General features: G+C 46.6%; 1 protein-coding gene across 1 annotated transcript in view; it reads right to left on the reverse strand.

Moving 5' to 3' along the window:
- ADAM11 (ADAM metallopeptidase domain 11) overlaps positions 1-15,280 on the reverse strand; it is a 152,047-nt gene that overhangs the window by 75,194 nt on the left and 61,573 nt on the right. The window contains exons 8-9 of the mRNA XM_082271739.1: positions 13,314-13,369; positions 12,377-12,451 (exon numbers count right to left, since the gene is read on the reverse strand). Coding sequence (XP_082127865.1) covers positions 12,377-12,451; positions 13,314-13,369 — 131 coding nt within the window. The remainder of the gene's footprint in view (positions 1-12,376; positions 12,452-13,313; positions 13,370-15,280) is intronic.

A 15,280-nucleotide genomic window follows, 5' to 3' on the forward strand; every position in this document is an offset into this window, starting at 1 on the left:
AATTTCTAAGCTAATTACAATCACCATTTTGAAGCGACTATTAAGGAATTTTAGCCCAAAGCAGCACAATTATCTTCTGGTGATTTTTTTTTTTTGCAATAAATGTGCAAATATACCTTAAACTAAAAATTATTTAATTATTACAAAATAAATATAAATTGTTAATTTTTTTTGCAAAAAAAGGAATATAGAAATCTTACAATTTCTTGAAACAGGAAGAGTATTTTTTCTAATTATATACAGTATATTGATGCACCGATACCATTTTTTTTTTTTTACAACTAATATGGGTACCGATACTTTTTTTTTTTTTTTTTTTTTTAGTACTCGCCGATACCAATTACCGATACCTACCGCAACTACAAAGCGTTGAAAAATGGATTTTTGTAAAATATTACCGTAAAATCCTTTTCTCTTAGCTCATTGACAGACGTAGTCCTCGGTGATACAGCAGCTTCGGGTTATGTTGCCTCCACAGGAGCAGGACTAGACAGGAAATTAAAATGCTCTGGCCACACCCTAGGGGCAGTCCCAGAGGGTATATCCTCTCTCTCTCTGCCTCAGCAAATCAGTTATGTCACAAAAGCAGTCTTTAGAGATTTTAACCCAACCCAACTCAAAAACAGAGGGGCGGGGACTACGTCTGTCAATGAGCTAAGAGAAAAGGATTTTACGGTAAGATTTTACAAAAATCCATTTTTCTCTATCGCTCATTGACAGACGTAGTCCTCGGTGATACAGCACCTTCGGGACGTCCCAGAGCAGTATCACAAATGAGGGGTGGGAAAATGGAAATCAAATCCCAATCTAGAAGGCCCAACCGGTGCCAACTAGAAGTTTACAATGCTCATCCTTAATGATGAGACTCAACAAAAAGAAATTTTTCAAACAGAAAAAAACCCTCGAGGTAGACCACCGGTCTCCTCAAATTGCGGCCTGCAAAACCTTGCGGCCAAATGAGGCATCCGCCGATGCCATCACATCAATTCTATAGAATTTTGTAAAGGTATGTACCGACGACCAGGTGGCCGCCTTACATACCTGGACCACTGACGCCTGATGGCTAAAGGCCCAGGAAGTACTGAGCGCTCGAGTGGAGTGCGCCTTAACAGGGAACGGAGGGCTCTGACCCTTAATAGAATAAGCCTGTACCACCGTCTGTCTGATCCATCTGGCAATGGTCGCGGCAGATGCAGGCAAACCCTTTCTGGGGCCATGCGTGATCACAAAAAGTGAATCCGTCTTACGGAATGATTACGTAGCTTTCAGGTATACTCTGATTGCCCGAACCACATCCAAGGAATGCAACGCATGTTCCCGATGATGATTGGGCTGAGGACACAAGGAAGGTAGTACAATATCTTCATTCAGATGAAAATCTGAAACCACCTTAGGAAGAAAGGATGGCTTAGGATGAAGTACTACCTTATCCCTATGAATCACTAGGTAAGGGGACTGGCATGATAATGCAGCCAGTTCTGACACCCTGCGAGCAGAAGTGATAGCCACTAAGAAGGCCACCTTCTGGGATAAAGCAAGCAAGGGAATCTCCCTGATGTTTTCAAAGGGAGGTTTCTGCAGAACCGACAAAACCAAATTAAGATCCCAGGGCGGTAAGGGCGCGCGGACTGGTGGAGCCAGGTGCCGCACCCCCTGGATGAAATTCCACACCAAGGACCTGGTAGCTAAAGGTTTCTGAAAGAAGATTGCTAATGCTGAAACTTGACCCTTGATGGTGCTCAAGGCTAGCTTCTGCTCAACCCCTTTTTGCAAAAAAGCCAATATTCGAGTCACCGAATAGGTACGTGGAGGAAATCCTAAAGATTCGCACCACGCAATATAAGTCTTCCATGTGTGATAATAGACCTTGCTGGAAGTCGCTTTCCTTGCTTTAATAAGGGTAGGAATGACTGAAGCTGACAATCCTCTGTCCTTCAGTACTTGGGTCTCAATGGCCAAGCCATTAAAACCAGCGACTGTAAAGCACGATGGTAAATTGGTCCTTGAGACCACAGACATTCCTTGAGACGAAGTTTCCACGGAACGTCTGCGACTAGCATGTCCAAGTCGGCCAGGCCGGCTTGGCGAGGCCAGCCTAGAATTTCTAGGACCACTGGCGCTGACTGGATCTGAACCAGGCGTCCCTAGAGCTATCTGGCCTCGACCATCCGAGAAAGTCTGGTCGTTTTCTGTTCCCACACATTTATCAGATACCTGATTCATATCAGGAAGGGTGATCTTTTCTGGTTGAACCTCAGGGACCGAAGTCACCCGGCTAGAGGCTTCTTGGTCTGTCTGGTCAACCAGATCCGATTCCTGTGGGGAATAGAGACTAATCTTAGGAAAAGGTAAAGGAAAAGATCTATTCAGGGAACGGTGACTACCGCTCCCTGTAGTACTTAAATGTTGGAAGGGAAGAATCGCACCGGTAGTGGTAGTTGATGCTCGATCTAATGTCCTGAATACCGGTGAAAACGTCCCCCCACCCTCAACCCGGGTGGGGGCGCACCTTCAGGCTGTGTAATCCTTTGCTTCGGGTTTGGCTGAGTCGGTCCTCTGTTTGTCCGACCAGCCCTTCTTGAACCCTCCTGGAGGAGTCTTGCCTTTCCCGCTTGTTCCAGCCGGGCGTACGAACCCTTTATGGGCGGTAAAGAAAGGTCCTCGCTTGTTGCGAGGTCCCTTAGCTTTAGCAGCCTGTGGCAAGAAAGTGCTCTTGCCCCCCGTGGCATCCTTAATGATTTCATCTAGGGTGGCCCCAAATAGACGATTCCCCTGAAAGGGGAGATTCGTCAAGGTCTTTTTGGAACCTAGGTCAGCTGACCAACATTTTAACCACAGCACACGTCTGAGGATTACCGCTGCCATAGATGCATGCCCTAATAGGGGAGTAGTGTCCAATGCTGCGTCACAGATAAACTGTAGCCCTTGTATAATCTGTTCCATCAAATCAGATGTTTCCTGGGGAATATCTTTTCCCCTAAGGTTTTGGCGTACCAATCTCGCCCATTCCGTAAGTGTCTGGGAAACTAGACCAATAACAATTACAGGTCTAAATGCTGACCCTATCAGAGAGAAGATAGTGCGGGACTCTGCTTCCATCTTTCGATCCACCGGATCCTTAAAGGACGAAGTGTCCTCCACTGGGATAACCGTGGCTTTATTCAGCCTGGAAATAGGTGGATCCACCACTGGTGGTACCGTCCATTTCTTAACGATGGATTCCTCAAATGGATAGCGTCTAGCAATACGCTTGGAAATCGTAAAGGTACGCTTAGAATGCTCCCATTCTCCTTTAATTTTATTACCAAAACATTTGGGTACAGGAAAAACCTTCACCGTTTTGATGGGCTTGTTAGTACCAAAGGGAATCTCTGTTTCAGTTGCTTCTGCCGGTAAAACCTCAAGTCTTAAGGTTTCCCGCACTGCCACAACTAGTGCGTCCACCAATGCTTCTTCCTGAATTATAGCGGGAGAAGGAACGTCCTCCTCACTGTCTGAGGGAGCTTTACCTGAGGTAACAGCCCTTGCAGAGGGACCTGCAGCTGCAGTGACCATCTCTGAATCTGAGTCAGAGGTGTCAGATAATATAGGGGTAGGCGGGGGTCGCTTCCTTGACCCTCGTCCCTGACAGGCCGCCTCCACCCGAGCCACCATAGACTCCAAAATTGCTGTAAATGCCTCCACACTCTGTGCACCGGCGGGTCCCGTGGCCCCCTCGAGGGAAACAGGTGGGGGGATTTGTGTGGCAGGGTCCATGATTATTCCAGTCACTTGCCGGATAATACAATTCAAAAATAAAAAACTTCTTTTTTTTTTTTTTTTTTTCCAGACCCCCAGCGCCACAAAAGCCCCTTAGTGTTACCTGCTAGGGATCCCTATCGATCGAGAGAGAGAGAGAGAGAGAGATAGACCCCCAGGCTCACCACTTGATGCTCAGAGTTTAACTGCAACAGGTTACAGCGCTGTCTACCCAAACAGGAAGTCTTTTGGCTGGCTGCCCAGGAAGAAAGGAGGCGGCTCCGCCCCTTTGCACGCCTTCCGGCACCTCCCCTAGCTCCACGAGGTGTTTGGATCACCTCAAACATGGCCGCCCCCATGCTGGAGACACGAGGCTACGCCAAAATGGCGGCTCGTGCGATCCAGCAAAAAAAATGGCGGCGGCCTGTACCGAATAGCGGTGTGCTGCAGAGCACACAACACCTTCTCTGCATGGGGATCTGGCGTGGTTGGCGGTACCGGCCCTGGCGGACCGCCTGGCCGTTCGGAAGGCCTGCTATAGCTGGAGATTTGGCAGTCTACATGTCCGTGGCTTCTGACTGGTAGGTACCTTATTTGCCACTGATTACAATCTTTTAAACATGTATACAATTAGATTGTTAGCTCCAAAACCAAGCCTCCTGGCTTTTTTGCACATAAAATCACACTCAAAGTAGGGGGATCTGTGCCAAGTTATAGGATAGAGGGGGACTCTATCTTACCATACAGAGAGGGGCCCGCGTTCACCACAAGACCCGTCAGGGGGAAAAGGGGGAACATACTACTCACCATACCGGAACCAGGCGGGCACCAACTCCTGACAGTACCCCTCTCCACCGGGGCGGGAGGGCTGTCGACCAATACGGACGCCGTGACTCATGGTCCTTGGCGTTTCAGCGAGACGTTTAACTCGCGGGGTCAGTCCCCCAGTGGGACTTTGTCGCGGCCGACCCAGCGCGGAGCTATGGCCTGCACGCGCTCGTAGGCTGAACTGGGGTGACCACCGGATCTCAACATCCAGCCCGTCGCCCAGTTCAGCTTTCTTGCTTGAAGATCTCACAGGAACACTGGAGAAAAAAAGCTGTCTAAAAAATCTTTTTAAGAAGAAAAAAAAAATCTTGCCAGGACCGAAGATCCCAGCAAGGTATCTAGGTCCTTACTCCTGACTAGACAGAAAAAAACTGATTTGCTGAGGCAGAGAGAGAGAGGATATACCCTCTGGGACTGCCCCTAGGGTGTGGCCAGAGCATTTTAATTTCCTGTCTAGTCCTGCTCCTGTGGAGGCAACATAACCCGAAGGTGCTGTATCACCGAGGACTACGTCTGTCAATGAGCGATAGAGAAAAATGGATTTTTGTAAAATCTTACCGTAAAATCCTTTTCTCTTAGCTCATTGACAGACGTAGTCCTCGGTGATACACCACCTTCGGGTTATGTTGCCTCCACAGGAGCAGGACTAGACAGGAAATTAAAAAGCTCTGGCCACACCCTAGGGGCAGTCCCAGAGGGTATATCCTCTCTCTCTCTGCCTCAGCAAATCAGTTATGTGAAAAAGCAGTCTTTAGAGATTTTAACCCAACTCAAAAAAACAGAGGGGCGGGGACTACGTCTGTCAATGAGCTAAGAGAAAAGGATTTTACGGTAAGATTTTACAAAAATCCATTTTTCTCTAGCGCTCATTGACAGACGTAGTCCTCGGTGATACACCACCTTCGGGACGTCCCAGAGCAGTATCACAACTGAGGGGTGGGAAAATGAAAACAAATCCCAATCTAGAAGGCCCAACCGGTGCCAACTAGAAGTTTACAATGCTCATCCTTAATGATGAGACTCAACAAAAGAGAGAAAAACATTTTTCTTTTTTTTTTTTTTTTTTTTCAAACAGAAAAAACCCTCGAGGTAGACCACCGGTCTCCTCAAATTGCGGCCTGCAAAACCTTGCGGCCAAATGAGGCATCCGCCGATGCCGTCACATCAATTTTATAGAATTTTGTAAAGGTATGTACCGACGACCAGGTGGCCGCCTTACATACCTGGACCACTGACGCCTGATGGCGAAAGGCCCAGGAAGTACTGAGCGCTCGAGTGGAGTGCGCCCTAACAGGGAACGGAGGACTCTGACCCTTAATAGAATAAGCCTGTACCACCGTTTGTCTAATCCATTTGGCAATGGTCGCGGCAGATGCAGGCAAACCCTTTCTGGGGCCATCCGTGATCACAAAAAGTGAATCCGTCTTACGGAATGATTCCGTAGCTTTCAGGTATACCCTGATTGCCCGAACCACATCTAAGGAATGCAACGCATGTTCCCGATGATGCTTGGGCTGAGGACACAAGGAAGGTAGTACAATATCTTCATTCAGATGAAAATCTGAAACCACCTTAGGAAGAAAAGATGGCTTAGGATGAAGTACTACCTTATCCCTATGAATCACTAGGTATGGGGACTGGCATGATAATGCAGCCAGTTCTGACACCCTGCGAGCAGAAGTAATAGCCACCAAGAAGGCCACCTTCTGGGATAAAGTAAGCAAGGGAATCTCCCTGATGTTTTCAAAGGGAGGTTTCTGTAGAACCGACAAAACCAAATTAAGATCCCAGGGCGGTAAGGGCGCGCGGACTGGAGGAGCCAGGTGCCGCACCCCCTGGATGAAATTCCGCACCAAGGATTTGGTAGCTAAAGGCTTCTGAAAGAAGATTGCTAATGCTGAAACTTGACCCTTGATGGTGCTCAAGGCTAGCTTCTGCTCAACCCCTTGTTGCAAAAAGGCCAATATTCGAGACACCGAATAGGTACGTGGAGGAAATCCTAAAGATTCGCACCACGCAATATAAGTCTTCCATGTGTGATAATAGACTTTGCTGGAAGTCGCTTTCCTTGCTTTAATAAGGGTAGGAATGACTGAAGTAGACAAACCTCTGTCCTTCAGTACTTGGGTCTCAATGGCCAGGCCATTAAAACCAGCGACTGTAAAGCACGAAGGTAAATTGGTCCTTGAGACCACAGACACTCCCTGAGACGAAGTTCCCACGGAACGTCTGCGACTAACATGTCCAAGTCGGCCAGGCCGGCTTGAGGAGGCCAGCCTAGAATTTCTAGGACCACTGGCGCTGATTGGATCTGAACCAGGCGTCCCTAGAGCTATCTGGCCCCGACCATCCGAGAAAGTCTGGTCGTTTTCTGTTCCCACACATTTATCAGATACCTGATAGTTATCAGGAAAGGTGATCTTTTCTGGTTGAACCTCAGGGACCGAAGTCACCCAACTAGAGGCTACTTGGCCTATCTGGTCAACCAGATCCGATTCCTGTGAGGTATCGGGACTAATCTTAGGAAAAGGTAAAGGAAAAGATCTATTCAGGGAACGGTAACTACCGCTTCCTGTGGTACTTAAATGTTGGAAGGGAAGAATCGCACCGGTAGTAGTGGTTGATGCTCGATCTAATGTCCTGAATACCGGTGAAAACGTCCCCCCACCCTGAAACCGGGTGGGGGCGCACCTTCAGGCTGTGTACTCCTTTACTTCGGGTTTGGCTGGGTTGGTCCTCTGCTTGTCCGACCAGCCCTTCTTGAACCCTCCTGGAGGAGTCTTGCCTTTCCCGCTAGTACCAGCCGGGCGCCCTTTATGGGCGGTAAAGAAAGGTCCTCGCTTGTTGCGAGGTCCCTTAGCTTTTGCAGCCTGTGGCAAAAACGTGCTCTTGCCCCCAGTGGCATCCTTAATGATTTCATCTAGGTTGGCCCCAAATAGACGATTCCCCTGAAAAGGGAGATTGGTCAAGGTCTTTTTGGAACCTAGGTCAGCTGACCAGCATTTTAACCACAGCACACGTCTGAGGATCACTGCTAACTTAGATGCATGCCCTAATAGGGGAGTAGTGTCCAAGGCTGCGTCACAGATAAACCGTAGCCCTTGTATGATCTGTTCCATCAAATCAGATGTCTCCTGGGGAATATCTTTTCCCCTAAGATCTTGGCGTACCATTTTCGCCCATTCCGTAAGTGTCTGGGAAACTAGACCAATAACAATTACTGGTCTAAATGCTGACCCTATCAGAGAAAAGATAGTGCGGGACTCTGCTTCTATCTTTCGATCCACCGGATCCTTAAAGGACGAAGTGTCCTCCACTGGAATAACCGTGGCTTTATTCAGCCTGGAAATAGGCGGATCCACGATTGGTGGTACCGTCCATTTCTTAATGATGGATTCCTCAAACGGATAGCGTCTAGCAATACGCTTGGAAATAGTAAAGGTACGCTTAGAATGCTCCCATTCTCCTTTAATCTGATTACCAAAACATTTAGGTACAGGAAAAGCCTTCGCCGTCTTGATGGGCTTATTAGTACCAAAAGGCATCTCTGTTTCAGTTGCCTCTGCCGGTAAAGCCTCAAGTTTTAAGGTTTCTTGCACTGCCACAACTAGTGCGTCCACCAATGCTTCTTCCTGAATAATAGCAAGAGAAGAAGCGTCCTCCTCACTTTCTGAGGGGGCTTTACCTGGGATAGCAGCCCTTGCAGAGGAACCTGCAACTGCCGTGACCATCTCTGAATCTGAGTCAGAGGTGTCAGATAGTATAGGGGTAGGCGGGGGTCGCTTCCTTGACCCCCGTCCCTGACAGGCCGCCTCCACCCGAGCCACCATAGACTCCAAAATTGCTGTAAATGACTCTATACTCTGTGCACCGGCGGGTCCCGAGGCCCCCTCGAGGGAAACAGGTGGGGGAATATGTGTGGCAGGGTCCATGATAACTCCAGTTACTTCCTGGATAATATAATTCAAAAGTAAAGAAAAAAACTTTTTTTTTTTTTTTTTTTTTCTTTTCTGACCCCCAGCGCCACAAAAAGCCCCTTAGTGTTACCTGCTAGCTATCGATCGAGAGAGAGAGAGATAGACCCCCAGGCTCACCACTTGATGCTCAGAGTTAAATTGCAACAGCTTACAGCGCTGTCTTGACAAACAGGAAGTCTTTTGGCTGGCTGCCCAGGAAGAAAGGAGGCGGCTCCGCCCCTCTGCACGCCTTCCGGCGCCTCCCCCAAGCTCCACGAGGTGTAGGATCATCTCAAACATGGCCGCCCCCATGCTGGAGACACGAGGCTACGCCAAAATGGCGGCTCGTGCGATCCTGCAAGAAAAAATGGCGGCGGCCTGCTGAATAGCGGTGTGCTGCAGGGCACACAACACTGTCTCTGCCTGGGGATATGGCGTGGTTGGCGGTATCGGCCCTGGCAGGGAGGCCTGCTAATAGCTGGAGATCTGATTTGGAAGGCAGTCTACATGTCCGTGGCTTCTGACTGGTAGGTAGCTTATACTTAACCCATAAGATTCCCAGAATGCCACAGATTACATCTTTTAAACATGTATACAATAGATTGTTAGCTCCCAAACCAAGCCTCCTGGCTTTTTGTACACATAAAATCACACTCAAAGTAGGAGGATCTGTGACATGTTATAGGATAGAAAGGACTCTTTCTTACCATACAGAGAGGGGCCCGCGTTCACCACAAACCCGTCAGGGAAAAAGGGGGAACATACTACTCACCATACCGGAACCAGGCGGGCACCAACTCCTGACAGTACCCCTCTCCACCGGGGCGGGAGGGCTGTCGACCGATACGGACGCCGTGACTCATGGTCTTTGGCGTTTCAGCGAGACGTTTAACTCGCGGGTTCAGTCCTTTTAATGGGACTTTGTCGCGGCCGACCCAGCGCGGAGCTATGGCCTGCACGCGCTCGTAGGCTGAACTGGGGTGACCACCGGATCTCAACATCCAGCCCGTCGCCCAGTTCAGCTTTCTTGCTTGAAGATCTCTTTAGGAGAAAAAAAGCTGTCTAAAAATCCTTTAAGAAAAAAATTCTTGCCAGGACCTAAGATCCCAGCAAGGTATCTAGGTCCTTACTCCTAACTAGACAGAAAATAACTGATTTGCTGAGGCAGAGAGAGAGAGGATATACCCTCTGGGACTGCCCCTAGGGTGTGGCCAGAGCTTTTTAATTTCCTGTCTAGTCCTGCTCCTGTGGAGGCAACATAACCCGAAGGTGGTGTATCACCGAGGACTACGTCTGTCAATGAGCGCTAGAGAAAAGTTATTTATAAATTAAATACATTTATTTTCTTTATATTTTGCCCTTTTTTCAGTGTGAAACATGTAAATACACTGCCCAAAAAAATTAAAACGGAACATTAAAAAACTAAGAAGGAACACTTTGAAAACACATCAGATCTTAATGGGGAAAAATGTAATGGTGGATATCTATACCGATATGGACTGGGTAAAGTTTTAGGAACTAAAGGATGCCACATTGTTTGATGGAAACAAAAATTATCAACCTACAGAGGACTGAATTCAAAGAGATCCTGAAAATCAAAGTGAAAAAATGATGCAGCAGGCTAGTCCATTTTGCTCAAATTTCATTGCAGCAACTCAAAACGGTACTCAGTAGTTTGTATGGCCCCCACATGCTTGTATCCATGCCTGATAACATCAGGGTATGCTCCTAATGAGATGACGGATGGTATCCTGGGGTATTTCCTCCCAGATCTGGACCAGGGCATCACTGAACTTTTAAACAGACTGAGGTACAACCTGGAGGTGTCGGATGGACCGAGACATAATGTTCCAAAGGTGTTCTATTGGATATAGGTCAGGCGAGCGTGAGGGTCATTCAATGGTATCCATTTCATCATTCTCCAGGAAATGGCTGCATACTCTCGCCACATGAGGATGGGCATTGCCGTGCACCAGGAGGAACCCAGGACCCACTGCACCAGTGTAGGGTCTGACAATGTGTCCAAGGATTTTATCCCGATGCCTAAAGGCAGTCAGGGTGCCATTGTCTAGCATGTAGAGGTCTGTGTGTCCCTCCATGGATATGCCTCCCCAGACCATCACTGACCCACCACCAAACCGGTCATGCTGAACGATGTTACAGGCAGCTTAACATTCTCCACAGCTCCTCCAGACCCTTTCATGTCTTTTACGCGCTCAGGGTGGACCTGCTGTCATCGGTGAAAAGCGGAGGGCGCCAGTGGCGGACCTGTCAATTCTAGTGTTCAATGACAAATGCCGAACAAGCTCCACAGTGCCAGGCAGTGAGCACAGGGCCTACTAGAGGAGGTCGGGCCCTCAGGCCACCCTCATGAAGTCTGTTTCTGATTGTTTGGTCAGAGACATTCACACCAGTGGCCTGCTGGAGGTCATTTTGAAGGACTATGGCAGTGCTCATCCTGTAACTCCTTGAACAGAGGAGCAGATACCGGTCCTGCTGATGGATTAAGGACCTTATATGGCCCTGTCCAGCTCTCCAAGAATAACTGCCTGTCCCCTGGAATCTCCTCCATGCTCCTGAGACTGTGCTGGAGACACAGCAAACTTTCTGGCAATGGCACGTATTGATGTGCCATCCTGGAGTAGTTGGAATGCCTGTGCAACCTCTATAGGGTACAGGTATCGCCTCATGCTACCAGTAGGGAAACTGACCCCTAAGCCAAATGCAAAACTAGTGAAACAGTGAGAAAAGAGGAGTAGGGAAAAAAAAAGGTCCATGGCCTCCACCTGTAAAACCATTCTTTTTTTGGGGATCGTCTCATTGTTGCCCTTCTAGTGCACCTGTTCCTTTTATTAACACCAAAGCAGCTGAATCTGCCCAACAACCCCCTCTGCTACTTAACTGGCCAGACCAATATCCCAGGAGTTTAATTGACTTGATGCTATACTCTGATTAAAAAGTTTTCCTTTAATTTTTTTGAGCAGTGTATATAAGGTGTAAAAATATTAACGAACGAAGCAAACACAAAACATTTTTTAAAATGTTAACAGTTTATCAAATAGAAGCGAAAAAAAAAAATCAGCAGGAAAATAATAATTCAATGGAGGTTAATTAAGGCTGATTAGAGTAAATTAAGGGTTAAAAAGGAATTAAACAGAGGAATATTTAATAAAAAATACAAAAATATGTATTTTCTTTTACTTGACAGGTTGCTTTAAACTGACTTAATTTGCAGATCGAAGATCTGTAGATGAATAAACAGAGAGATACAAAAAGAAACAATGTTTCTTTTTATCTTAGTGTTTCAGCAGCTGAGTAATGCTGTTGATAAAAAAAACAAAAAAAAAAACAGCTGGGCAATGTTTGACAGATTCAATTGCCAGACTTCTTTAACACTTCAGCTGTCAACAGGGGAACCCCACTGACCGCTGAATGAGTCATTGGTTGTTAAGGGCGCAGCAACCCCCCTCCTTGATAACCGATAATTGCTGTTTTTTTTTTTTTTTTACTGTTCAGCTGTCAGTAGGAGAATCCCGCTGACAGCTGAAAAAAAACGTAGCCCGAAAGTATCGGTTTCAGGTATCGGTGTATTTGTACGAGTACCGATACTCGTGCAAATGCTTAGTATCGGCACTGATACCGATACCAGTATCGGTATGGAGGCAACCCTAATATAGTATATTACAAAGCACCAGGAAAGAACAGTAATGCTCCTGTTACACCCTGTACAGGTGTTCCAGTTCCTGGAGAATTCAGAACCTAGTCAGTAAAGGAGCCTGCAGGCAGTTTCTTGGAATCATGGCATATGGCTGTATTTTCTTTATTGGCATTTTTCGGGCTGTTGTGTCACTTACCAAACGTCGATCATTGACCACCATGAGCTCGATGTATTTGGTTTCAGACAAAGCAGAGCGCACAATCCGGCGGACCTAGGAGAACAGATTCACAAGCAGCTCAGTTAAAGTATTTACAGTATCATGGGTCTGCAATGTATTTAATTCCTGGACATATTATAACTGTGCCAGGTATGTGACTATGCATTCATGGGCAGCTCTTTAACTGAGATCTGACACTGTATGGCCAGTTGATGAAAGCTGAGTGTATTCCTATGCATCCTCAATAACCAGCAAGTACAAAATCCCCTGAGCAGCCCAAAACAAATGCTAAGGGTTTTGCCCTCCCAATCCTATAGGCACATCATGGGTCAGGTGATTGGAGATTGAAGTACTTTATTACAGAGATTAGAAGAAAAAAAAAAAAAAAACTGTACATCTTTTTAGTCAGGTAAATGTGATTTTTATTGTATATGAATAGCAAAAAGGTGGTGCAATTAAGATTGTTTTTCATTAACTTTACTGTAATAGGATGTAGCTATAACTGCTGATGGAGTCAGGTGAAGCCTTCCTCCAGTTTAAAGGGCTTCATATGATGTTTAATGTAAGACAGTGCTGAAAAGTGAGAGGCAACTGCTAGGTTCTCCAACAAGAACATTCAAAAAGATCTGGAAGCACTATAAATATTTATTCATAGAAAAATATTTCATACAAGTAATGGAAAAATAAAAAAAAGACTAGTTTGGACTGGACTTGGAAACATAAAAATAAAAAAAATGAATCTGACTAAAAACCTTTACTTTACTAGGGAAAAAAAATATCTTGTGATAAGGTCTTCCCCTTTCTGCATCATAAAAGAGACATTATTCATTGACAGCACAGCATTACCTATAAAGTTCTCCACAATTCAAAGTTTAAAGGGGCGCACATAGGTAGATTATACATGCAGTGCACTGACCTGTCTTTTCCTGCGAATTTTTGAGCTTCTTGGAATGTAAGTGGGCTGATCACAGTCTGTGGAAAACAGAGCAAAGAAAGTGAGAACGTCTATCCTGCAAATGAAAAATAGGTGTATGGCCATTATAAGCTGCTAAAATTGAAGAGGGGCATAACTCATAATGAAAGTATTATCCATGAAGGAGACAAAACCTGGTCACTGCCAGATCATAGCATACACTCACTTGCTCCAGTGAGTGACTGTGCAACCAAGAGCACACATGTGCATGTACAGCTACGTCCTTCTATCGTCTGGAGTAGAACAGCACAGAGCAGCTTTGTTAAGGGAAGTTACAGGGTGAGATAGAGAAAAAGAAAAAAAGAGGAAAAAAAGAAAGCGAAAGAAAGAGGAAAAAAAAAAAAAAAAAAACAGAAAAAAAAAGGGGAAATGAGAATAAAAGAGAAAAAAGAGGAAAAAAGAGAGAGAAATGAGAGTGAAAAAAAAAGAGAAAGAGATGGGGGAAGAGGGAGAAAGAGATGGGGGAAGAGGGAGAGAGAGAGAGAAATAGACAGAGAAAGAGAAAAAGAGAGAGAGAATGTGAAAGAGAAAAAAAAGGGAAAAAAGAGTGAGAAAATGAGAGAGGGGGGAAGAGAGAAAGAGAGAGGGGGGAAGAGAGAAAGAGAGAAAGAGAGAGGGGGAAGAGAGAAAGAGAGAGGGGGGAAGAGAGAAAGAGAGAGAGACAGAAGAGAGAAAGAGAAAGAGACAGAAGAGAGAAAGAGAAAGAGAAAGAAAGAGAGAAAGAGAAAGAGAAAGAAAGAGAGAGAAAGAGAAAGAAAGAGAGAGAAAGAGAAAGAAAGAGAGAGAAAGAGAAAAAGAGAGAGAGAAAGAGAAAAAGAGAGAGAGAAAGCGAAAAAGAGAGAGAGAAAGCGAAAAAGAGAGAGAGAAAGCGAAAAAGAGAGAGAGAAAGCGAAAAAGAGAGAGAGAAAGCGCGAGAGAGAGAAAGCGCGAGAGAAAGCGCGGGAGAGAGCGAGAGAAAGCGCGGGAGAGAGCGAGAGAAAGCGAGAGAGAGAAAGCGAGAGAGAGAAAGCGAGAGAGAGAAAGCGAGAAAGCGAGAGAGAGAAAGCGAGAAAGCGAGAGAGAGAGAAAGCGAGAGAGAGAGAAAGCGAGAGAGAGAGAAAGCGAGAGAGAGAGAAAGCGAGAGAGAGAGAAAGCGAGAGAGAGAGAAAGCGAGAGAGAGAGAAAGCGAGAGAGAGAAAGCGAGAGAGAGAAAGCGAGAGAGAGAAAGCGAGAAAGCGAGAGAGAGAAAGCGAGAGAGAGAAAGCGAGAGAGAGAAAGCGAGAGAGAGAAAGCGAGAGAGAGAAAGCGAGAGAGAGAAAGCGAGAGAGAGAAAGCGAGAGAGAGAAAGCGAGGGAGAGAAAGCGAGGGAGAGAGAAAGCAAGAGAGCGAGAGAGAAAGCGAGAGCGAGAGAGAAAGCGAGAGCGAGAGAGAAAGCGAGAGAGAGAGAGCGAGAGAGAGAAAGCGAGAGAGAGAGAGCGAGAGAGAGAAAGCGAGAGAGAGAAAGCGAAGAGAGAGAGAGAGAGAAGACTTTATCTTCATGCAGAAACCACCTTGGTAGAATGAGAATCTCTGTGTGCAGCAGCCCCCCTAATACTTACCTGAGCCCCATCTCAATCCAGCAATGTCCATGTATGCCTCAGCCATCCGAGACTCTCCCTCCTTACTGGCTGAGACACAGCAGCGACACCATTGACTCCCGCTGCTGTCAATCAAATTCCGTTAACCAATGAGGAAAGAGAGGGGGTAGGACCGAACCGCAGCTGTGACTGGGCTCAGGTGCCCCCATAGCAAGAGCAAGCTGCTTGCTGTAGGGGCACTCAACAGAAGGGAGGGGCCAGGAGCTCCAGCCAGGGACCCAAAAAGAGGAGGATCTGGGCTGCCCTGTGCAAAACCAACTGCACGGGCAGGTAAGTATAACATGTTTGGTTGAG

Source organism: Pelophylax lessonae, assembly GCF_965119305.1.
Source record: "Pelophylax lessonae genome assembly, chromosome: 11".
Lineage (NCBI taxonomy): Eukaryota > Metazoa > Chordata > Amphibia > Anura > Ranidae > Pelophylax > Pelophylax lessonae.